Here is a 24,703-nt window from a genome sequence, read left to right on the forward strand (position 1 = left end):
GACTTACTCAAGATTGATGAGGCCACTCAAAGCCATGCAGGGCGCCTTTGTGTGGCTTTATAAATCGAATTGAGAGTTCACCACTTTGCGTGCTGCAAAAGTGATGCAGGGCTCTCAAACATAAGCCCCTAAGTATGAAGGAAAATCGGAGGATGGCTTTCAGGCCATAAAACAAAAAGCTCATTGTATTATGTGATATGTAGGAATATGAACTCAGTTTCTTTTACTACACAACTTGGGGTGGTGAGTGGTGATGCAAGGCATTACATATATTTCAATATAATGTAAACAAACATATATCTCACACAGGGCTTTAAGTGGGATGAAAAAACTGGGGGGGTCTCAAAATGGGTGTGGCCATTGTAATTAAGGGCATGACTTAAAAACACATATGCTAAAAATCTGTGCTTAGCATAGTGTGCCCGACTGGTATTTTGCTGCTCTGTCATTGCATCTAGATACGTAATACTACAAGTAACATTACATCTACAACAAGCCAGGACTATTGGCTTTGTCAATGGTTGTTAGTTGCATAGAATAAATAAGCACCAACTATCACTCCATTGTATATAACATTGAAAATGCTTCAATTCTGAAATGATGAGACTATGGAAGAACTGTTACGAATCTCTTTGAGGTTACATCAAAGACAGTGAAAAGTGGAACTGCTGCAGAGTTAAGATTTTTTTTTCACCCGGAGGATGAGGGCAAAAAATGGAGAGCCCGATAGAGACATCTCGGCACCAGCTTTTAAGAACTGCCGTTGCTGAGAACCGGCAGGACCCGGCCCACTTAATGCCCTGATCTCACTGTATTTACACGGGCCAGGATTGGCATAAAACAGGGCTGTGGGCACAAAGCGAGGTGAAAAACATGAAAAGTGATGACAGACTAGTGAAACTTTTCTATTTTGTTTGATAAGATATGTTTTAGCGCAATCTTGAAAGTGGGTACGTAGGAGATGGTGTAGAGGTGAGCAAGGAGTGAGTTCCAGTAATGTGGTCCAAGCAATCAAAAGGCTGGGACCGTGAGGCCATGCAGGGAGGTTTGGGTGTAACTATGAGATCATGGTTAGGTGAGCGAAGAATGTGTGAATGTCAGTACATAGGAAGGATTTCGTCTAGTTAGTTGGGAGTTAGTTTGGTCATAATTTTGAAAACTAGGGCGAGTGTGGTATACAAGGCCTTGTGTTGGGCAGCTAGCCATCCAACCTGGTGATGATATTGTGATGTAAGCGAATGTTATACAAAGGGAGTCCTGGCGGTGAAACTTATTGCCTTTTGCAGTGAGGAAAATGAATGTCGGCGGGGCTCTTAGTAAACACTTGTGGTAGTCCAGCTTGCTGGACTGTTGTACAGTTTTAGCCATATTGAAGGAGATATTTTGGCAGATTGTGCAATGTTCAGCAGTTGATCTATGGCAGCTGTAGACGTGTCGCTCGCTATAAAGGACTATATGAGGGATGAATGTTACACCAAGGTTTCTTGCTGATGGAGTGGGGATGGCCCAGTTTGGGGAAAAATGTTATATGGTGAAAGATATGTGGGAGCAGTTTGAGCAGAAATGGTTATAAAATCGATCTTGAAATAATGGAGTCTTGTATTCAGTGCTTTGGTCCTTTTTCTTTCATCTAAATCCTATTCCAAATTCCACCTGTCCACCATAAAAACCATGTACTCCTTGGTCAATGCATCACAGCTTGGTTACTTAGCTTAAAGAACACACCACTTTTTTATACCATTGATAATGCTGACAAATACATCTTTTTTTCGCATGGCAACACATGCAGTTCTCTTAAAGATGGTCACTCTGAGACAACATATTTAGCTGGGAAATCTGCCCTCAGCCGTAGATGCTTAAAAACATCCCCTTCCGCGGCAAAAACATGTATCTAAAATCACTGGAGACAGATGAGTGACTGACAGAGCTGTCATGGATTGCACTTTAAAAACTCCTTATTTAGAAGTTTAATGACAAACTGGATGTGTGTGACCTAATATGGGGACTCTTCCGAGATTGCAGGGAAGAGAATTGAAAGGGGTAGAGTGTCCCAGTTTTCCTATTCTCTTGATATGCAACACAGATTGGGGCTGGATTATATTGCGATCCCTGCCTCTAGCAACAAAGATTGGGGCTGGAGTATATTGCGATCCCCGACTCTAGCAACACAGATTGGGGCTGAAATATATTTCGATCCCCGACTAGCAACACAGATTGGGGGTGGAGTATATTGCGATCCCCATCTCTAGCAACACAGATTGGGGCTGGAGTATATAGCCATATCCGACTCTAGCAATACAGATTGGGGCTGGAGTATATAGCCATATCCGACTCTAGCAATACAGATTGGGGCTGGAGTCTATTGCAATCTCCGACTCTAGCAACACAGATTGGAGCTGGAGTACATTGCGATTCCTGACTCTAGCAACACAGATTGGGGCTGGAAAATATTGCGATCCCCGTCTCTAGCAACACAGATTGGGGCTGGAGTATATTGCGATCCCCGACTCTAGCAACACAGATTGGGGCTGGAATATATTGCGATCCCCAACTAGCAACACAGATTGGGGGTGGAGTATATTGCGATCCCTATCTCTAGCAACACAGATAGGGGCTGGCGTCTATTGCGATCTCTGACTCTAGCAATAGAGTGGGGCTGGAGTCTATTGCGATCTCTGACTCTAGCAACACAGATTGGGGCTAGAGACTATTGCAATCGCTGACTCTAGCACTACTGTTGGTGAAAGTGAAGGGCCACCAACGTCATTGGACTGTCTTCCACCTACAGTTCCCTAGATTAGTGGCATGCATGTTTTACACGTTAAATAACAGATAAGGACACGGCATACTGCTTCTGCAGTAGTGCCAAGGATGATGTATTTGCTCCACGTCCACATATCAACAACTACATGTCCATGATACAGCTAGACGATACAGGGTCCTAACACCACTCATATCTGACATTAATTGATTTCACTGTTGAAAGACAGTATCATCTCATGCTCATCCTATATGTGAATCATGCTGCTTAGAATGTTAGAATGCAGTACTACACACCTGAATACCCATCTCCAAGGAAGACTCTGTACCTTTGAATGGATATTATTCTAGAAATGATGTCTTTTACTTATATCCGCTTTCTATTTTCCCAGGTTATGACTCGAATGTCCATACCATTGCACCGTGTTTCCCTCTCACATGGATCTCTATATTTTAGACCACTGTATCTAGACAATGGCGCCATGGCATATTTTATAGTGCCCTTTGATACCACAAGATAAAACGCTTTGGTCGGCGGTATAGGTGGGGAATTTCTTTTTAAAAGGGGGCAGGAAGGTTCTCGTGGGCACCCTCCTTAAAGAATACAAAAAAAACAGTGAAAGCATGAGGTGACGCCCACACTCGTTAAAAAAGACAAACAAAAAAAAAGACCAGAGTAGAAGGTGGACTGTGGAAACCTAGTACACATCAGGGTCACAATCCGCCTTTTTGAAACACAAAGAAAGCCGCACTTCCCAGAAAAAGAAATGGGAAAGTCAACAAACAATGAAAGATACACTGAGGATTGTGGGTGGGCAACCACCAAAGATACATGGTGGAGACGTGACCGTGATGACACAGGCACCAAGAGCACGCTGTTCTAGAACCAATGAATTCCATGCCATAGATATCCCCTTGTTTTGTTTGAACTAAGACAATGACCATTTAAAGTAGGCATGCTTCCCTATCATGCCTTCATTTATGGGTCTGCAGGGATATGAGGCACAGTATGAAGTCCAGTAGTCCCCGACAAGCCTACCCCATGCTGTACCACATTAACACACCTGGAACAAATGCACAGAATGAGCAGCTATGCTTTTGGGGACCTGTGACCAGCACACAAATAAAGGACTGCACACTGGATTACAGTGTGCGGTTTGCTTGCCCATAGCAGGAGGGCTGAGCTTGTAGAGGAATAAGAATGTAGGCAGGGACATTTTACAGGTCAGGATGTAACATCTCTCACAAAAGTCTTTTAGATGGGCCAATGAGATCATCAGGGTGGCAGCATGTTAATTCATTTACTCAGTCTAGATAGTGTTTATAGTTTCAAAAATGTTTCTGATATTGCTCCAAATTAGAACAGACCCAATGAAAAAATGGGCATGCTCTGATAATGTGTAGGTGCTGCTCACATGTTTAAATAAAGAGTTATTGGAACAATGGAATAGTCAATCCTCTCCTAAAAACAACAGACCAAGATGTATTGCATCCATGTAACCATAAGCCCATTACAGGCATTTCTGTATTTACCAAAGTCATCAAATACCTGGCTGCCAGCCAATTGCCATGTTTCAGAGATAAACATTTTGGTCATTCTCCTTTCTTCCTTATAATCTGGTTTCGGACCCAATCTTGGTACCCATCCTGCCCTCTTGGGCTTTTGGAATTATATTATAGTTTGTGCTAAGGAAGCACACAAGGCAACTCTGATACTTTGAACCTCTTTGCGACCTTTGACATTTTGGGAGTTTTTACTAATTAGAAATATTACCATTTTTAGATGTGGTTTAGTTAGCCTGACTAGTCCTCAATCAGCTTGCATTAATGGCTATTCCGATTTGGGGAATAATAGTGTGCATTTATTCTATGTGAGCAAAGCCTTTTACTCTCTCTGTATGGTCTTGTGTTTTTCCATTTAACCAAAATCTAAAATAAGCTTTTACTGTGATGGCTGTAATGCATTAATTTGTGTTTAGCCCTGGGGAGCAGTATTCAGGAATTATTTATTCTGTAGCTTTCCATGGCCCCTGCTGGTGGCTTTCTATAGTATTTATGCATTAGCGGAACACTCTGTTCTAAACTTGTGTTACATAAACTCGTAAAATCGTTTCCTTAATTTGCTGTGCTACCATGTTCACGAGTTTGTTCTCTATCAAAAACCCCCTTTTAATTCAGAGGGAAATCAATGTCTCGTGTGTTGAATAGCAATTTTCTAGCTTCCTTTCAGCAGAATGAAAAGTATTAATTTATAAGGTTATGTCCATTGCAATGAATGTGCAGAAGAAGTTTATTGTGCAATATTTAATTTTCTGTTTATTGCCTCTCAGTAATCAGATCAAGATCATGTATTTTTTAACCAATAAAACTCATTGGGAAGTAGGTGTTTTCTATAGTGAGTGTGAATTATTAATTTGGTTAGTATGCAAACATATCATAAAGGTAAAGCCCATGTGTGTAATGTCATGCTATGAATGTGTGTGTTTCTATGGTCAGAAAACTCTGTTAAAGATGCAGTATTTTGAGGAAGAGCCAGTCTTTTTGGCTTACTTGTTTAGAAGCAGAATCTATGTTAGTCTGTCTGCTTGCTTTAATATTTAGATTTTCTTGGGTTTTTTACTGAGGTAGAATCTATGTTGATTTTATTGTTGAACTATATTTAGTTCTTGCTGCTTGCTTTAGAGATTTATTTATTTATAAAGTTTCGTATAGCGCGAACATGACCCTAGTGGGTATCAGAGTGCTTTTCATGACAATGAATAGAGTATCAACTGGATTGGTAAACAAAAGACACATGTGTGAATGACAAACATATATGATAGCACATAGAGTAAAAAGCTTGATCTCAATTATAGTCAGTAATAAGATGGTCAATCATCATAGAGAAGTTAGCATGGTTACATTTCCATAAGCACAGATATATTGTCTTAGGGTAAAAACTTAGGCAGCAGAAATGACTTTGCTTCTTTTTTGAAGGAGGCGGGACCTTATAGTGATTCTCTTGCATTTTTTGATTGCATTTACTATTGGGACATTGAATACTAACACTTGATTAACTAACTACTTACTTTTTGCTTACTGTATTGATCATAATTTTGAATAATTCCCTGAAGTTTTAATCTGGGATCCTGTCTCGCGGAGGTTTATTTGTGCTAGCCTTAGACTAAGCCTTATGAAGACTCACAAGGCCGTACGATGACTCAAACAGTCCTGATTTTGCGAATCGACCCTCTGAAATAGTTAGAGTGTTGACAAAATGGTTGAACTTGTTAGTGAATTCTTTATCTACTGCCATAACCTGTTGTAGGTTGTTTTTGTCAAACTCCTACCCGATGGTAAAACTGAAGACTATTCTTATCGGATAGAGCCAATTCATACTGTGGGTCTCGAGTTCCTCTGTTCATTTTAATATCTATCTTGCCTAGTATTTGGCCTTAATCAAAAATTGTCAGTGAGTGCTCACTACTATGCTGATGATACTCAAATTTCCATTGTGATCGATGATTCTGATATCCTTGAAGAACTCCATAATGTCTTATGGTAGTCCAGACTTAGATGAACTCCAACTGGCTCCAACGAAATATGGGCAGGTGTCTCCAACCAATTGATCACGAGCTACCAGCAGCTCCCAGACACCCTCAGAGTAGTGCACTGCCTTGAGTTAATTTTTCAATAAACGCAGCATTGTATTTTCCTTTCAAAGTTAAGGGAAGGCTGTTTTTATTTTATATTATCATCAGGCTGCAGATCACAGGGCCTGCTAATGAGCAGTGCTCAGTCTGATTTATGACCCAGGCTGTGGCTGGGGCACAGAGGGGAAGAACTGTGTGATTTTCACCCAGGCTGGGTCACAGATGTTGGATAACTGAAGCACTGAGGTATTTAACTCCCAGGAAGACTGCTGCAATGGCGGCCTCCCGCCCGCTGTTTTACCCTGGCACCGAGGCAGTGTTTCTGACAGCAGTGAATGTTTTTTCATAAGTGTCAATGTAGGTATGGATATTTTGACTTCACAAGTGTTGAATGTACAAATGTGAAAAAATACCTACTAAGAGTGCTTTCCCATTTCTAGAGTATGGACCATATGTGCCCATTCCAGTCAATGGGGAAATACTGCAAAACTGACTTACCTGGATTTCGGATTCAACAGGGTTGTTTTCTTTGGGTCAAGATGCTGCTATGAAGGGGGTACCTGGAGGAAGGGATCCATGTGGGAGACTGAAGGGAAGAAAAGAAAATAGGTGAGTATGCATCCCAAATCTTTGGTTCCGACGACTCAAAGCAGGTTGTCTTCCCACCACCGTTGGCTTGTCAGAAGGCCAACTCCTAACTCGTAGGGCGGTGAACTTCTCCATGTACTGGCCTCAGACAGTGGCTTTTTTCCCTACCGAGGCACCGGCAGTCTGTGAATGGCTGGCAGTGCGGGCAGTGCTCCGGTGGTCTTTCGTTCTGAAATTGGACAACATCGTAATACGGAGGGTGGAATCCGAAGCCGATGCTATGGCGGTCCAAAGACCGCCAAATTCGTAGTCAGGCCCTAAGTTAATGCCTCATTTTAATTTTCTGTCATTTCAAAAGTGCTGTATTTACAAACAGCAGATCGCCTGCTCCCAGTGGCCATGTGCCAATGTATAACTGAAAAATACAGTATTTTATTTTAAGTGAGAGAAATTTAAAATGCAGAAGAATGTTCCCTACTTCTGCACTTTACATTTCTTGTGTTAAAAAAAATAGTTGTATGTTTGTGTTATACATGTAACCATGCCACATATGGTGAAAGGTATGTCCTGTGCCACAAGTAAATACAACACAGGCTCTAAATCACCCATATACATATATCTCATTCATACACACACTTCACACATCCCCAAAGACCATGCTCTAAATGACACACATGGCAAGCCTGTCATACTGCTTCTAGTCAAAGTATTATTTTCAAACCATAGTATCTACCTCTATCGACAGTAGCCTTAAATTCAATGAAGCTGGGTGTGGGAGGGTCTGGTAACAATGTGTGAGTTGTTTAGCCTTCAGTAGCTCAAGAGAATTTTCACTGATCAGAAGTAGCTCTCACTACAGAAAAGGTTGGAGATGCCTGATTTAGGGGTTCTCTTAGTTTAAGCTGTGGCAACAGCTCCTCAAATGAGAAATGCTGCAAAAAACATAGGGCCCGATTCACAGAATTAACTTAAGACAAAATCCTAAACTTACTACTTTTGGTATTCACAGAATGCACTTACTACTTTTGGTATTCACAGAATGCACTTACTACTTTTGGTATTCACAGAATGGATTTACGACTACTAACTTTACGTCCGCACTCGGGCCAGAAATTCCGGCCCGGAGGCGGAGCTTCCGGCCCGGAGGCGGGGCTTCCGGCATGGAGGCGGGGCTTCCGGGCCGGAGGCAGAGCTTCCGGCCCAGAGGTGGGGATTCCGGCCAGTGGCGGAGATTTAGCCATGGCCAAAATCCCCACCTCCGGGCCGGAAGCTCCGCCTCCGGGCCGGAAGCCCCACCTCCGGGCCAGAAGCTCCGCCTCCGGGACGTAAAGTTAGTAGTCGTAAATCCATTCTGTGAATACCAAAAGTAGTAAGTGCATTCTGTGAATACCAAAAGCAGTAAGTGCATTCTGTGAATACCAAAATGGTAGTAAATTTAGGATTTTGTCTTAAGTTAGTTCTGTGAATCGGGCCCATATTTTTCATATTCAAGTGTTGCAGCCCAGCTGCAAGGAGTTGACCTCAAGACATCAAACTCCTACGGTTGGAGTAGTTATTAACTTAAGACCCGGTTACTAACACACTGAATGCGGACTTCACACATAACCTCCTCTCACTGCTACATTTAACACAAAATGACAGTTTTAAGCATTATTTTGGACACTCAAAAAACACATGTATCAGATAAGAGGAGAACCCTACATTGGCTACCAGTGACCTAAAAAACTACACTTAACCTCAGCTGCCTGCCGTGTAAATGCTAATATAAGATGACCCCATTGTACTTGCAAAATGCTTTAGTAAAGTACTATCCGTGTCACACTAGTAGGAGCTCAAACCAAAACCACCTCTGAGTGCCTCAGAGCCAGTTACCTACCAAGGGGGAATACTGCTTCCTGGAAGAGTCGCTGTGATCTAAAAACAACATCCTAAAGTTAAGAATCTCTGCCTGCTACTGGATCTTTTTATGAAACAAATCCTTCAATTCATCTCTTGTTTTTGCTCTTCTGCTGTGCTCCTCACTGGCTCCTTGAAAGCCTCTGGCATAAGGTGCTATGTAAATGTAGTAGTGGTTGTGCTAGTACTTGTAGGTGTGGAAATAGCAGTAATGAAGGTGCAATGAGAGTCTGATTGAATGATGTGCGGTGTGCAAGTCAAACATTGAGGAAGAAGACCGAGTATTAGTATTAGATACACACCTGAAAAGGCAGTTCATAATCCAGTTTGAACAATGACCATTTGCTGTAATGCTCAGACAAGCTAATGACAACCGCTCATGGAAACCACACAATAACCACAAACACATGATTGCCGATGAACAGTACTGTCACAAACCTGTGTGACTCAGGAGCACAGAATTAAGAGAACGGCATTGAGGAGGATGAGGAACTGCTCCTTTCAGGAACAATCGTTCAATTCAGAAGCTGCCCTGCAACCTAGCTCCTCCTCACCCAGAGCTCCATTGATGATCTTGCCAGATGAGCAAATCTGCCCTAGGCTATCCAGTGAGGAGCAAGTTTGATGACCAACCTGAGACTGTAGCTCGGAAACCAGACTGGAAGACTATGTAACTTAGTGAATTGACATGCTGCCACCCTAATGAACCCAATGGCCCATCTGAAATTCTTTTGTGAGAGATTTTACATCGTGGACTGTAAAATTGCACTGCCTATGTTCTTATAGACACAGCCCTCCTGCTATGGGCAAGCAAAGCGCACACAAATCTAGTGTGTAATCCTTTATTCGTGCGCTGCGTCATAGGTCCCTAAAAGCATAGCTGCTCATTCTGTGCATTTGTTCCAGCTGTGTTAACGTGGTACAGAATGGGGGTGGGCTTGCCGGGGTCTATTCGACTTCATACTGTGCCTCATATCCTTGCAGACCCATTATTGAAGGCATGATAGGGAACCATTCCTACCTTAAATGATCATTGTCTTGGTTCAAGCAAAACAAGGTAATATCTATGGCATGGAATTCATTGGTTCTAGAACAGTTTCTACAGGACAGTCACTGGTGTACTCTTGGTGCCTGTGCCTGTCCCACGCTCATGTTTCTACCATGTATGTGTGGTTTCCCATCCACAATCCTCCGTTAATATTTTTGGGCATTCCCTGTTTTTTTGGAAGAGCTGCCTTCTTTGTGTTTCGAAGGGGCAGACTGCGACCCTGATGAGTACTTGACTTCCACAGCCGTCTTCTCCTTTTGTCTTTTAAAAAAATAATTTTGAGGGTCAGATGCATCTCATACCTTCACTCGCATTCCACGTGCCCGCCAGTGAACTTCGCTCTTCCAAACTCGCCCTAGCCTCTATTCCCATTATCCACAAGACCAGAACCGGTGGAAATTCTTTCTCCTACCCGCCGCCAAGACCTGGAACCCCTACCCCTCCACCTCAGGCAATACATGTTGCTGACCCAATTCAAGAAGGACCTCAAGACCTGGCTCCTCAAATAATCCTACACTCAGAGGGACCAGCATTCCACTCCCCCCCCCCCGCGCCTTGAGACCCTCACGGGTGAGTAGCCGCGCTTTACAAGCCCTTGATTGACTGTATTGTTATTATAATGATTATTGGAAAGTAGGATCTGCTTGCATGGTTACCTCCACTTTTTGCTGGTGTCAGAATGTTTTTTTTTACTAGTCTGACTGGGATCCTGCTAATCAGGAACCCAGTCACTGTGCTTCCTGCCTAAATTTGACATGGTAAGTACTTTGTACCTCCACAAATGGCAACTGGTGTACCCCTATATGTCCCTAGTATATGGTACTGAGGTACCCAGGGCATAGGTATACCAGGGGTCTCCCATGGGCTGCAGCATGTATTATGCCATCCATGAGAGACCACTCAAACTGTGACTGCAGGCCTGCCATTGCAGCTTGTGTAAGCTGGTGCTAACACCACATACGACAGATATAAGTTTTCTTATATCTGAGGTCGCTACACTTAAAACCTATAAGTCACCTCTAAGGCAGGCTTTTCAATACTGAAGTCAGGGTGCTGAGTTATAAGTGTGTGGGTGCCCCTACATCACCAGGAAACCCCTACAAACCCTTGAGTTGATCCTCCAGGCTTTGTAAGTGTGGTCAGCCATTTTGATACATATAGTGTCCATGGTCATGACACCATGGCCGATTATATAGTGGCTGTGCTGTACCTGGGCATGTTTGTTATCAAACATGTTGGGATCATACCACAACACCGTTACCAGTGTTGGTGGTATGATTCCATGCACAGGGGGGCTCCTCCAGGAAGCCCCCAGTACCCCGAGTAACTACCTTCCAGGGTCTACTAGCAAGCTAGTGCTGCTGCCGACCCTGAGACACGATTCTGCCCTTCTGCTGCTAAGTTGAGCTCCAGCAGGGGAGGGTAGAACAGTAGGTTTCCTGCCACAGGGAGGTGTGACCACCTCCCTGATAGGACTTAGTGTATTGGGCTGGAGTGGGGGCACTTGCCAGCGCCACCAGACTAATTTGAAGGGCACATTTTGTGCCCTCCTTGCATAATGCGGTTTGAGCCAGTTCAGGGAGCCCTCGGCTCCCGCTCTGGCACGAAACTGGACAAGGGCCTTGGGAGTATCATCTTCTGTGCCCAGACCCTCCTTTGGGATGGACACCTAAGTCATCCTAACCCCTTTCTTAGGATGTATAAGGGCTTGAATTCAGCATGGGACAAGACTCAAGCCTGAAACCACATCACTTTTCGACTATCTGGACACTTGGACTTCGCCTGGAACCGAGACTGCATCAAGACTGCTGTTCCGCAAGTCTTCTTCATGAATGGGGGCCTGGGCATATTCTCCATGCAGGCTGTAATGCAGCCCGTATGGAGAACATGCAAAGTGCGTATGAATGTTTGGCCGGCTTGAGAGTGCTGGCCAAGCATTCATGCGCACTTGGAGTGGGGAAACAAATCCTCCCCTGCCCTGCTCTGAGAGCAGAGCAGCCCCGCCCGCCCGCAAAGCAGCTGGAAACAATAAAACGATAATAACAAGAAGTTATTATCATTCTATTTTTCCTTTCCTCACACTGCTTAAAAGCAGTGGGGCGACTCTCCTCCGCCTTAGCGGAGGACCCGCCACTGGTAGGTATGTATGTAAGTAAAGTATTTATGTAAAACAAATCTAGTCAGAGAGCAACAGAACGTTGAACACGCAGTTGCCCTCACTCCTGGTCTGGCATAGTCCTCATGAAGTGGCTACTTTCTTGGCCAGGTAAGCACGGGCCCTATTTCGATTGGAAATGGAGGTGATGCAACTGTTTTTGGAAGATTATGTGGATTTGAACAGGAGCTCTGTCAGAATTGGGTTTTGTTGTTGAACTCCAGCAGGTGTTTGACCAGACATACTGCACCTTGTGGTGTGCCCGTCGTGGGTACCAGCGTGGCACTGGGGAGGCCATTGAGCAGACAATCACTTCCACCAGCCGAAAGAGGAGTAAGGCTTCATCAGTCGTTCTGAAGTTGGTAACGATTCATATTTTTCAGGCTGGAAAGCTGGTCTTGTGCTCTTCTAAATCTCTCATTGATGTGTTCAGTGAAGGAGAGGTTTGTGTCAAGGGTGATTTAGCATTAGCATTGGACGTCAGCCGTGGTACTTAGATGTCCAGGTTCATTTTGGACAGGTATGTCGATGGTGAACAGGATTATCGAGTCTTGGTTGGGTTGAGCTTTAGGTATATACTGAGATCAATTCTGTATCCACTTCTTCCACTGTTCGTATGTTCAATGTTACATGCGCCACCAATAGCTTATGTAGGTTGCAGGGGTTCTTGTAATATTCAAGGTAATCATTTTAGTAGCCAAATTGCAATTAAATGGCCTTACTTCGCGCCATTTTTGTTCACTTTGCAAAAGTAATCCAAATAACTTGTAATTTAATTGGAATTTATTTTTGTCTTATTGACCATTGACGTTTAAGATTCATGCTTCCTGTGTATTAATATGTTGCCTGCTTTGTCGAACAACCAATGAGATTACTATGAATCAACATATGTTGAAGCTATTCAAAATGTGTATATTAATAATAGGCCTTGCTTAGCCTTGTAGAAGGTGAGGGCTAGAACACATTGCCATTTTACTAATAAATCCCCGGATAAAAGGCTGATAACGCTTTGCCAAGAGTTCTATTTGTGGCCTTCAGTTGATACATATTATGTATGCGGAGTGCATTATACCACCGTGTTATCTTATCCGCTAAGAAAGTAAACCAGGCAAGCAAATAAAACACTGAACATTTTGCTGATGCTCTTAAGAACACAATGACATTGCATTTAGAGATTTCGACTGCATGCTCAAACCCTAGCGTCTAGCATTTTTTTTCAGTTTTATTGTTTGCAGAAAAATCTCTAATTTTAGTTTAGTAAATTTCTTCTGTAAGTAACTCGAGCCCCTGCCTAAATTAGAATTACAAGAACCACAGTAAATCCTTGGATCTGGTGGGGCATATTTACAAGCCCCTTGCGCCACCCCTACGTCACTTTTCCCATGTTAAAACAGATGCAAATATGGCGTAAGGGGCTTGTAAATTAGCCCCGGTATGTTTTACCCCGACGCACATTTTAAGGAGAAAACCTACCAGTCAACTCTAATCTGTGAAATACCATTCCCAAAGAGAGGAAATCTGTAGGAGAAGTGGGTCCTGAATTAGGTGGGATCGCCAGATGCGCCTCGAAGAGTACGTGTGGCGCTGAGGTCTGACCTCCCTATTACTGGCCTGTGGGGCCCATCACGCCTATATAATTTATTAGGATACCAAGTAATCCCTGTTTGCCAAACGCAAGTTCTCACCGAGGATCCGGTGTGGAAATAGAGATCCCACTTATGTCTCCTTTTGTTTTAACCTGCTTAGGGTGGCCCAAGATGAAAACATAATAATAATAAGGGAATTAGTCCCAGGCATTTTTACCTTTACAAGGATTCCAACAGATCTGTACTTAAAATGCCATCAAAGTGCTCCTTTCAAAAGTAGGGCTAAGCCCGCCCTGGATATGACATCTACAGTGTGAGGATCCTATGATGAAGCATGCTGCACAGAAATATGTGGTTGAGACTAGAGTCACATTTTCTCTCTTTGGGAATAGAATGTAATAGATTAGTGGTGACTGTTAGGCTTCCTGCTTGATATATGTGATTGACCTTTACAGGAAGATGGGGCGGAGAGAGTCCCTCTTCTCTCTCTTCAGCTGGCTACCATCTTGGTGGTTGGCGGTCCAGCTCCCGCATACTTATGGGTTGGGACATTAAAAGCCGATGCAACCCAGGGCATGCAGCGGAAGTGCAGCGGGCGTGCCGAAGGCGCACCTAAGACAACCTGTCTCCACCTGTCCGCGCCTGGATGGCACCAGGGCCAAGTATGCTGCATGCTTTTCCCCAGGAGACAAAGATGCCCTAGTAAGAACCTACTCCAGGACTTGTCTTCTCGAGCTGCGTCCCAAACTATACCATGTGGGGTGTGCAGGCAGGCTTGACCTACCATTCCCATTACGGTGAAGGAGGGTCCTACACCGAGGTGCATACGTAGTGGGGGATTGAACAAGCTTACAGTCACTGAATGGGAGGCCACCCTGGCTATGGCCTGTGAAGGTAGGCACACGTTGTTCCCCCCATGGCGGATTGCTTCTGCAACTGGATCAGTAAGGCCTTTGACTTTGCTGCCCCTTTTAAAAACTGCATCAGTAGAAGAGCTAAACCATTGGCCCCATCGTTCTCAGACAAGCTTAGATCCCTAAGCCGGGATTGCCGCAGACAAGAGCGTAAATGAACTACAAACACGCCATCTTTCAAGCCAAATACTTTTTCTTTACGGAAAAGATCCTATCAGCAGACAATTCCTCTAGTATGCTATTCAAGGTCATCAGGGAGATATCTGAGCCACCAGGGACACAGTTGCTGAACCCCTCCCAGGATTTCTGTAACAGAGTAGCTACCTACTTTCAGGACAAGGTCCTCAAGATCTTTCAGTAGTTCAGTCCTATGGAAACTGAAAAATTTGATGCTGAAGAGGTCGCCCAGGATCACGAGAAGCATGTTCTTACCCTCTTCTCGCAAATTACAGCTCGGCAAGCTAAAGATGCTGAGGAGGTCACTCAGGACCGCGAGAAGCATGTTCTCACTTCCTTCCCGCAAATTACATTTCAGCAAACTAAAGATCTCCTAATGGGTCTTAAATCCTGCGCACCATCAGATCCCTGTATGCCCTCTATACTCAAACTAGTTCCTGGCCCTGTAGATAATTTCCTGTGCAAGGTGTTTAACAACAGTGTCCTATCCGGGAGCTAACCGGCTCCCTGGAAGGAGGCTATCATCTCACAACTCATTAAAAAGCCTAATGCCGAACCCTGAGAGCTGAAAAACCTTCTCCTCCATCTCCCACCTCTCCCCCCTGCTTAAATCTTGGAGAAGATTATCAACACTGAGCTGATGAATCACATGGAATCCCAAGAGATCTTAGACCATTCTCAGAATGGGTTTCACGCCGGTCACAGCACCGAGTCTGCCTTTATTGCTGCCACTGATCATATGTGCATGCAGGTGGATCAGGGAAGGTCGGCGGTGCTGATTATACTAGACTTGTCGGCGGCTTTCAACACCGTCTCCCCGGCGTGTATGGTTCAGCGTTTGCAGGAAGTGGGAGTTATGGGAAAGGCCTTGCAGTTGCTCCAGGCGTTCATGTCAGCGAGGACGAACATCTTTAGCTGCGGAGGTCTCAGAGCTAGGGCCTTCAGCCTTTCTATGTGGGGTCCCCCAGGGTTCTTCACTGAGCCCCACCCTCTTTAATCTTTATGTGACCCCGATGGTCGAGTTGGTGAGATCAAATAATAAGGACCCTAGAATGGGCAAACTGAATATTTCTTATCAATGCATATGGTATGAAGTGCATTTGATTACAAAATATATTAACTATTTTTAGGACCCTGATTTGCAATAAAATAAATGAAGGGATATTAGAAATTGATAGATATAGATTTGTGTGAATTGGGATAAATTTAGCAAAGTCCTTGCAGACTTTTGTCCTGATGAACCTCAGTTTTGCAGATTTGGTGCAGATCACGCTGGCCTTCCTTTCTTCTCCAGACATTAAGATAGTCCTGTGATCCATACTTCTGCATTCCCTTGCACTGTCTGCCTAGCAGGGGCATCTTAAGGATTTTAGGGCCCTTGGACCAAATGGATTATGGGGGCCCCTGTTCAGAACAGCTTTGCATTTATGATCCAATTTCAGCTCTTTCATGCCAGGTCACTGACCATGCACAGTCGCACAGGTCAAAATGTTAATGAATTTACATCTAATATCCAAGGATAGTGATGTGTGTTTTTAAGGCTGTAGCACAGTACTAACTCTCTAATATTACTGCAGATAATCTCTGTGATGCCCTCCCATGTCTCATACGTGAGGTTCTGTTTTGTTTGAAAATAAACTTTTTTATGGATGTTGCATGGAACAAATACAACATTTCTCTGCAAGATGTCTGTAATCCACTCTCACAGATCACCCACATTAAAAGTAAGTTAAAGGAAAACGGAATTTAAAACAATCTGTTTAAGAGTTATTCAAGGTCATAAGGGCAAGACTCGTTGCAGAAGAGAGCTGGCTCTATAAGGCGGCCCTTGAAAGGCTGTGGTCCAGGCTCAGAGCCCACTTTGCCCATGCCTTAAAACGCTTCTGGTTGACACCTGTTCATAGCACCACGCTCATTCCTATCATTACCCACTTGCTTTCCACTTGTGTGCTCACTCACTCTGCTTCTTGTTCCATGTCCGTCTCACTCACTCTGCTTCCCGTTCCATATACGTCTCACTCACTCTGCTTCCTGTTCCATATCCGTCTCACTCACTCTGCTTCCCATTCCACATACATCTCACTCACTCTGCTTCCCGTTCCATATCCGTCTCACTCACTCTGCTTCCTGTTCCATATGGGTCTCACTCCCTCTGCTTCCTGTTCCATGTCCGTCTCACTCACTCCGCTTCCTGTTCCATATGGGTCTCACTCCCTCTGCTTCCCACTCCATATGCGTCTCACTCACTTTGCTTCCTGTTCCATATCCGTCTCACTCACTCTACTTCCCGTTCCATATCTGTCTCACTCATTCTCTTTCCCGCTCCATATCTGTCTTGGCACTGTGTATAGGCTCTGCGCTTTTTAGTCTCACGCCTTTATGGATTTGGCAAAGACCTTCCCTTCCACATTAACATGCCTCCTCACCAGCACCACATCTTTCTTCTTTTCAGCACAGACCTATTGGTTACCAATAAATATTGTTGGCACAATTGGCTGGAACACTGCAACTGTCTATTTATAGCTGAAACTGCAGAACTTAAAGCAGCATATACAGCCCAGGTGGTAGAGAGGCCCTGTGGCCCTAGTCCTTCAGTGAGTGAAATGATTCCTGCCTGCACTCCAGTAGAGGACCACAGTTGCCACAGCTCCTAGTCCCCGCCCTCACATCTTATAAGGGATTCCACTACAAGCAGAGTTGGCCGGGATCAACTGCGTAGGGCATGTCTACCTGAAAATGAATCTCATCAGCAGAGTTCAGACCTCAACCTGTTAGTCTGTCTCCAATACAGCACTGCCGGGGGAACATAACTTCTGTCTCCACCTGCCCCTTATGTAATGACTAGGACTGTATCCTCATTAGGTAATATGGGCCAATTACTTTTATTAAAGAAAATCAGCATTGACACCACTGGTGAATGACTTTTCTAATGAAAGATTACTTTGTGGAGCCATCTTACAAGCCGCCCACAGACATCTCATTCTTGATGAACCCATAATTTCAGTCAAGTAGTTGAAGTTCTCCCAGCAACCAGAATCAGCACTTAACACTCAGTTTTTCTGTGCACACAGATTCACATCTGTGTCAAGAGTGGAGTTAAGAGTTACTATTTGTCCTGTGCAGCACAAAGAAGAAGCAGTGACCACTTTGTCAGGTGGTGCATTCTGAGACAGCGGGCCCAGTGCGCTTAATGACTGCGCTACCAGGACTGTCCTGGTGTCTCTGTGCTACCGACCATCCGGAGAGGTGTTACGGGAGTTCATAGGAATACAGGATGCAAACGCCAGAAGTGATATAGTGGAATGCAGTGCTGGGTAAAAGATGTCAAACGTGGGCTTCTTCTTCACATCTAAAGAGAACACCATAATTTCGAGAATCAAGTCTTAAAACAAGTCCTTTCCAAGATTATGGTCAGTGCAAGGGAAGATTTCTGAGGCTCCTAACCCAAGATGAAGTAAGGAGTTTTTCTTGTCATGTCAGTTCCTGTTAGCAATCAATCTTAAGAGTGCAGATCTAGGTGAGGAATACACCACAACTCATGTGTTCCCTTATCTTATTTTTCGTTGTGTTCTTTGTCTCTTGCTTCCATTTCTGTCAAGTTTTGCTCCTTGAAGCTCATAGGTTTGCATGGAGGTTTGTTTCCCCTTTGTGTGTTTTTCCTCCTATTTGGGTCATTCTTAAGGAGACACATGACATCTTTCACATATACTATTTTCTGCAGAGTGGTACTGTGGCTAGTGGGAGGTCTCATTCTAGAAGGGAACTGGTAAGCTTGTTCAAGCGTCTAGTCCTTAACACACTGTTCCAGTTCTTTTCCATAGCTTATGGTCTCCTCAGTGGCTTTTAATGGCTTTGGTTCTCTTTTCACAAAGTGAACTGTATTAGTGATAGAAGGAGTGTTTTGTTGTTATGAATGCTTGAATACTTTATGCAGTATAACTAAAGGCCACAAGAATTGATAAACAAATGCTATGATCACAGTATCGTGCTTAATATTGGGGGCTTTTTCATTTGAGCCCAAATTATGGTTAGATGTAGCTCAGCTGTGACATCGAATTGTGTCAATCACAGGAGTGCAGAGTGCAAAGGTTACTCAAGTTATCCTGCAATAAATGTAAATTGTCGTAGTGTGGTCAACTAACATGGATATTTCCTGAGTCTGAGCAAGAAAAAATGGTGACTTGGTGCTATTATGCACATCTATTATTTGACCCTCACCAGGTTTACACAGCCCTCCTCCAGCGCAGAGTTCTTTGAGGATTTGACTTGGAAGACTTGACAAAGCTTTAATCGCAATTTCCCCATGCAAACATACTTTTTAATCCCTGGCAAATAACTTTCTTTTTCAAATGCCAGTTACCTCATCTGAAGGTTGAAAGCACATAGAACAGGAAATTGAATTGGGATGCCTTTAAGACTCTTGGAATATCTCTGGGAAGTTGTTCATCATTCTTTAGCTCCTTTGCAGTGTTATGGACCAAGGTAAACTATTTGCACATCAGTCCAACCTCACTTCAAGAAGTGTATTGAGATCCAAATTGCTAGCCCACGTTCTCTCTGTACCGGAAAACAAACATCTGCAATTGTCTCATCTACGTTTTGGTTGGCTGTATGTTCTTTTTAATTTTCTTCTCTTTACAATGAAAAATCATTTTATTGAAAGCTGTACATTGGAATAAACTTTTACTGATTTCTTGAAGCCTCTCACTTTATCCCAAACTGACTGATGATCAGTGTATTAGCTTGAGCTTGTCCCTGAGATGTAATGTTATGAAGATTTGTAGAGCAGGCTTATCATCCGAGGGGTATCCAGACGCTGGAGTAGGCCGATCGGGCTTCCAGTTGAATAGCCAGGTCTTCAGTTTCTTGCAGAATTCGAGAAGGGAGGAGGAGGTCCTGATGTGGTGTAGAAGGTTGGTGGCGTTGTAGGAAAAGGAGCGTCCTCCTGACTTGCTCTTGCTGATGAGGGGCATTTGCGCAAGGTGGAGTGAGGCTGCACGCAGTTGCCTGGTGGCTTGGTGGAAGTTGAGGAGGTGGTTGAGGTCAACAGGTCCGACGCTGTGGTGGGCTATGCATGTGCGGGTGAGCAGTTTGAATTGGCATCACCTCTGTAATGGTAGTCAGTGTAACTTTCTGAGGTGGGACGTGATGTGTGTGTTGCATGGGATGTTGAGGATGAGTCTGGTGCCAGCGTTCTGGGTTGTCTGGAGTCTCCATATGAGTTAATTTGTGGTGCTGGCGTAGAGTGCGTTGCCATAGTGTAGACTGCTGGTGGTGAGCGGCTGGTTGACAGTGTGTCTGGTGTTGGTGGGGAGCCAATGGAATAGTTTGTCGAGCGTACGTTAAATCCCTGGCTATTTTTTTGTTTGTACCTAGAATGAAGAAGCAGGAGGAGGCGATGGTTTTCACTTGTTTGGCCATTGGGAGTTTGTCATCCACAATGATGCTGAGATTTTGCCATGGTCCATGAGGGTGGGTCAAGGTCGTTTAGCCACCAGGAGAAGTTCCAGGGAGAGCATTATTTCTCAAAGATCATGACTTCAGTTTATTGTGTTGATCTTGAGGCAATTATTTTTCTTCAAGGTTTGCTACGTTAGACATGCAGGTGTTGAAGTTGGTCATTGTGGTTGTTCTCTGTTAGGGCGAGGATGAGCTGGGTGTCATCTGCGTAGGACACAATGTTGATTCCATGGGACCTTATGATGTTATGGTGGGTGGCGCCATGTAGACATTGAAAAGGGTAAGGCTCAGCGATAATCCTTGAGAGGCTCCACAGATGAGGTTCTTAGGTTTGGAGGTATAGGGCAGGAGCCTGATTCACTGAGTCCTGCCAGAGGGAGAGGAGGCCAGCCAACTTAAGGCGTGGCCATATATTGCAGCGTTGTGGAGTCTTGTGGTGAGGATGCTGGGGGAGATGGCTTTGAAGGCTGCGGAGAGGTCAAGTAGTATGAGTGCAGCTGTTTCTCCTTTGTCCATGATGGTCCAGATACCATTAGTTGCTGCAATGTGAGCAGTTTCCATGCTGTGGTTATTGCGGAATCCAGACTGCTAGATGTCTAGTAGGTGGTGTTCGAGATGATTGCAGAGTTGTTTGTTGATAGCTTTATCCACGACTTTGGATGGGAGGGGAAGAAGTGCGATGGGTCTGTAGTTGCTGTGCTCTTGTGGGTTTGCACAAGTTTTTTCAGGAGACCTGTGATTTCTGCATGTTTCCAGTTGTCTGGAAAGGTTCCACTTTGGATGGAGTTGTTGATGATGATGGTGGTGAGGTGGGAGCTGATCAGTGTTCCTCCTAGGTTAAAAATACGATGGGGGCACGGCTCAGTGTGGGCCCGGAGTGATTGCTCTCATGATTGCGGTAGTGTCCTCTGGAGTGAGGGGTTTCCAGTTTGTGATCTGGTATTCTGATTTGGTGGTGGTGGACAGCTGGTTGATGAGTTTTTGTGGCTTGGTTTGGGGGTCAAAGTTGCTGTAGATGTTGATCATTTTGTTGTGGAAGAAATTGGAGAGGTTGTCGCAGAGGTCTGGCAAAGGGACCTCTTTGCAGTTGTTAGAGCTGTTTTCCAGTCTAAGAGCTAGGGCTGTTTATCTTGCCTCATTGAGTTGGGTGTGGCATTTCCTGAGCAAATGTTTCTTGCGGTGGTGACGCGACTGGTACTCCATTTTCTCTCCAGCTGTTTGTAGTGGTGTTCGGAGTTTTTAGGATCTTTGATGTCAGCATGCAGTTGCCCATGAGGTGTGGTTGATAGGCAGTGAGGGTGTTGGTCCAGTCTATGTCCTTGAACCTGTTCCAGCTATGTCTGAGGTTGTAGGTAGTCTTGGCAGAGGGGGTTTGGGGTACATCGATGAAGAAGTGGATGATGGAGTGGTCTGTCTAGGTAAGTGGAGTGAGCTGGGTGAATTTGACCTTGTTGCTGGCTGTAAAAATGGGGTCTACAGTGTGTCCTGCATTGTGGGTTGTGCCCTGGATGATCTTCATGAGACCCAGGATCTCGAAGAGGCACGAAGAAGCACGGAGAGGAAAAGAGAACAAAGAGCCCCAAAGAGAGAGTAGAAAGTGTAAAATGGGCAGAGGGATAGAAAGAAAAGGAGGAAGAGAAGGGCGAGAATGCGGAGCAGAGAGAAAGAGAGAAGGAGGAGCGCAAGAATGAGGCGGGCCTCAAGGCAGTGAGACCGTGTCTGAAAGGGCATTAGACTGATGGGAGGACCAGCCCGGGTAACTGGGAGCTGGGGCCTGGTCCGATGGGGTACATATTTTATTTTCAGATAGTTTAGGAAAACTGTTGGATGGCTATTGCATAATAGGTCTGTGCAGTCTACCATGAATGCTCCCAAAGGAAACAGTGAAGCTCAAGTGTGTACTGCCAAGATGTGTAAAAACTGTGTGATTCTGTCTGGTTCCAAACCGCCTTTTTATAGGGCGAGTTGTTGATCCTTAAAATGTTACCCAGGGATATGTTAAGGATGGCATTTATTCTATCTAAAATGTTTACTGTAGCTCTCTCTGCTGGATTGTTTGGCACGGGAAGGTGGTGAGGATATGTGCAGAGAGTTCTCCACTCTTGAGTTAGAGAGATTTGGAGATGAGGTTTACTAGCCATGTAGGGAGCACTGAATGCAGTAGACGGTTTGCAGAACAACGTGGGTCTGTAGGCTGCTACTTTCAATACTTGTGATTCCTTCTAAATAGATAGCAAAATATGCTTCAAGATAGTTTTGCATTTCCAGAAATATCCTATACCCTTGAGTCCAGTGTTGTTTTCTTTCTTAATTCTCAGACATATTTCACCATCTTGATTGCAGGTGCTGTAAAAGAAGGTGACATGAGGTGAATGGACAGGTGGAGAAGCATCTGGATTCCCTGCCCATTTAACGGTGAGTTTAGTTCGATATAAAAAAAGTTGGGAGCAGTGTCACAACTCACCAGGCCACGGGCAGATGCGGTGATCTTCATTGCAGGCAGATGAACCAAATTGGCAGCAAGTCTTGTAGGTAAGAGTGTTAACAGGTGCAGTATCCCCTGAGGTCCCACAACCTCACCTGTGAGACCGCACTGGACATATCATGCTGGGTTGCAGGCCAGGGTAGTAGTACAATGACTTTGTGTCTCCTGGCTCACTGGCAGATTTCTGGGAGTTTCTCCAACATAGCCACATCCTTCATGGCCACAAGATCTTGCATGCACAACTTGGCAGCCAATCTACAATCTTCCATGACCTGCCCATTCATCTGTGGCTTATATAGGTTCAGCCCCAGCCTGTTAGGAAGACCATTTATTGCTACTACATAAGAAGTGGGGAAATGTGCTGCAGTGCATCACAAGTCTTCCAGTTTACTCTTGCTGTTGGGGTCTTTTTTCTACTCCAGTGCTACTCTTTTGTTTTTCCAGTTGCATTAGTTTTTTTACCAGCGGCAGCCGGCATGGCGCACGGCTGGCGCGGTACGGGAGGGGGGGGGGGTCGCACGTGGAGGGAGTCATATCGGGGGGTTGGGGTGTGCAATATAAAACAAAAAAAGTACCCTACCGCCGGGTCCCACGTCTCTGCTCCTGCTCTCCTCGTCTTGACTCGAGGAACAGGAAGCACAGCCAGGCCCCACTGTGCAATCTCAGCGCTGCAATGCAGCGTTGTGATTGGTTTGAGCGACGTGACATGGCGCTCAGCCAGGTGAAGGGGTTGGCATCTGTAATGCAGCCTGCAAGGAGAACAGGGAAAGTGTGAGTGACTGGTTTGGGCAAACCACTACTCCCCTGCCCTGCTCTGAGAGTAGAGCAGCCCTGAACCCCCCACCTACCCGCCCACCCGCCCGCCCGCCCACAAAGCAGCGCGAAGCATAATATTATAATAATTTAAAGTTATTATCATTTTATGTATCGTTCTTTGCACTGCTTAAAAGCAGTGGGGCGATGCTCCTCCACCACGGCGGAGGAGCTGCCACTGCTTTCTATTGCCGTCCTCTCGCTTCAGATCTGCGATCCAGTCCGGTTGCTCCAGTCCAAGTGCTCCCCTCTGCTGCCCTGGCACTGTTGTATGATTATTTCTATGGCACTAGCATGCCATTCTTTTTAGGGGTGGGCGGAATTTGCGAAATCCACTTTCGCAAATTATCGCGAAAATGTTAAAAATTATCGCAAACACGCGGAAATATCGCAAAGATGCAGAAGTTTTTTTCCCGCATGTTCGCGAGATTTTCTGCATGGTTGCGGCTCGCCAACTTACCCATGTGGTTGCTCGCGGGCGCTGCCATCTTGTTTTCAGTTGTCTCGCGGTGCATGATCACGAGAAGAAAGACGTGATCGCGCGATGCATGACGTCACTGCGGGCGCGAACTGTCGCGAGACAGCGCAAATGGCTAAAAACAATACAACATCTCATGGAGAACGCGACCGGATCAAGAAAACTTGTTGGCGAACGCAGGGATTCAGGTAAGGCGATCGCGCGCGCGCGAGAATGTATTATTTTACAGCGCGAGCAAGAAACAAATTATCTCCAAGCTGCGGAATGCGGAAATTTTGACATTTTCGCGCTTTCCGCGGAACGCGAAAATGTCAAATTATCGCAATTTCTGCGAACGGAACGAAATTTTAGCCCAGGCCTAATTCTTTTGCCATTTCAAGGCACTTTGAGATGCTGCAACCGACCTCAATTTTTAAAATGGAGTGCACATTTTGCTCAGGCAAATTCCCAGTAAATATCAGTACATGCAGATTTTGGCACGGAAAACACCAGCGTCTGCATGTTATTCAATATTTGAATGAGGAAACCTCGTGATAGCAGTTATTCATTGACCGGGAGAAAGTATGAGCCATTGGATATTGGTTGCTATCGGAACCATTATTAACTCATCTCCCACTGGCCCAGTCGTAATGACGGCCCATGAGTCTTGGCTTTCCTGTTACAAATCATTGTTATTGTTTGTGGTCTTCCAGCTGGATCAATTGAAACTAA

General features: G+C 44.8%; 1 protein-coding gene across 3 annotated transcripts in view; it reads left to right on the forward strand.

Moving 5' to 3' along the window:
* SUSD1 (sushi domain containing 1) overlaps positions 1-24,703 on the forward strand; it is a 611,958-nt gene that overhangs the window by 541,215 nt on the left and 46,040 nt on the right. For all 3 annotated transcript variants that reach the window (XM_085641265.1, XM_085641267.1, XM_085641266.1), the window contains one exon: positions 22,560-22,631. In XM_085641265.1, coding sequence (XP_085497391.1) covers positions 22,560-22,578 — 19 coding nt within the window. In that variant the 3' untranslated portion in view covers positions 22,579-22,631. The remainder of the gene's footprint in view (positions 1-22,559; positions 22,632-24,703) is intronic.

Source organism: Triturus cristatus, chromosome 2_2, assembly GCF_964204655.1.
Source record: "Triturus cristatus chromosome 2_2, aTriCri1.1, whole genome shotgun sequence".
Taxonomy (NCBI): Eukaryota; Metazoa; Chordata; class Amphibia; order Caudata; family Salamandridae; genus Triturus; species Triturus cristatus.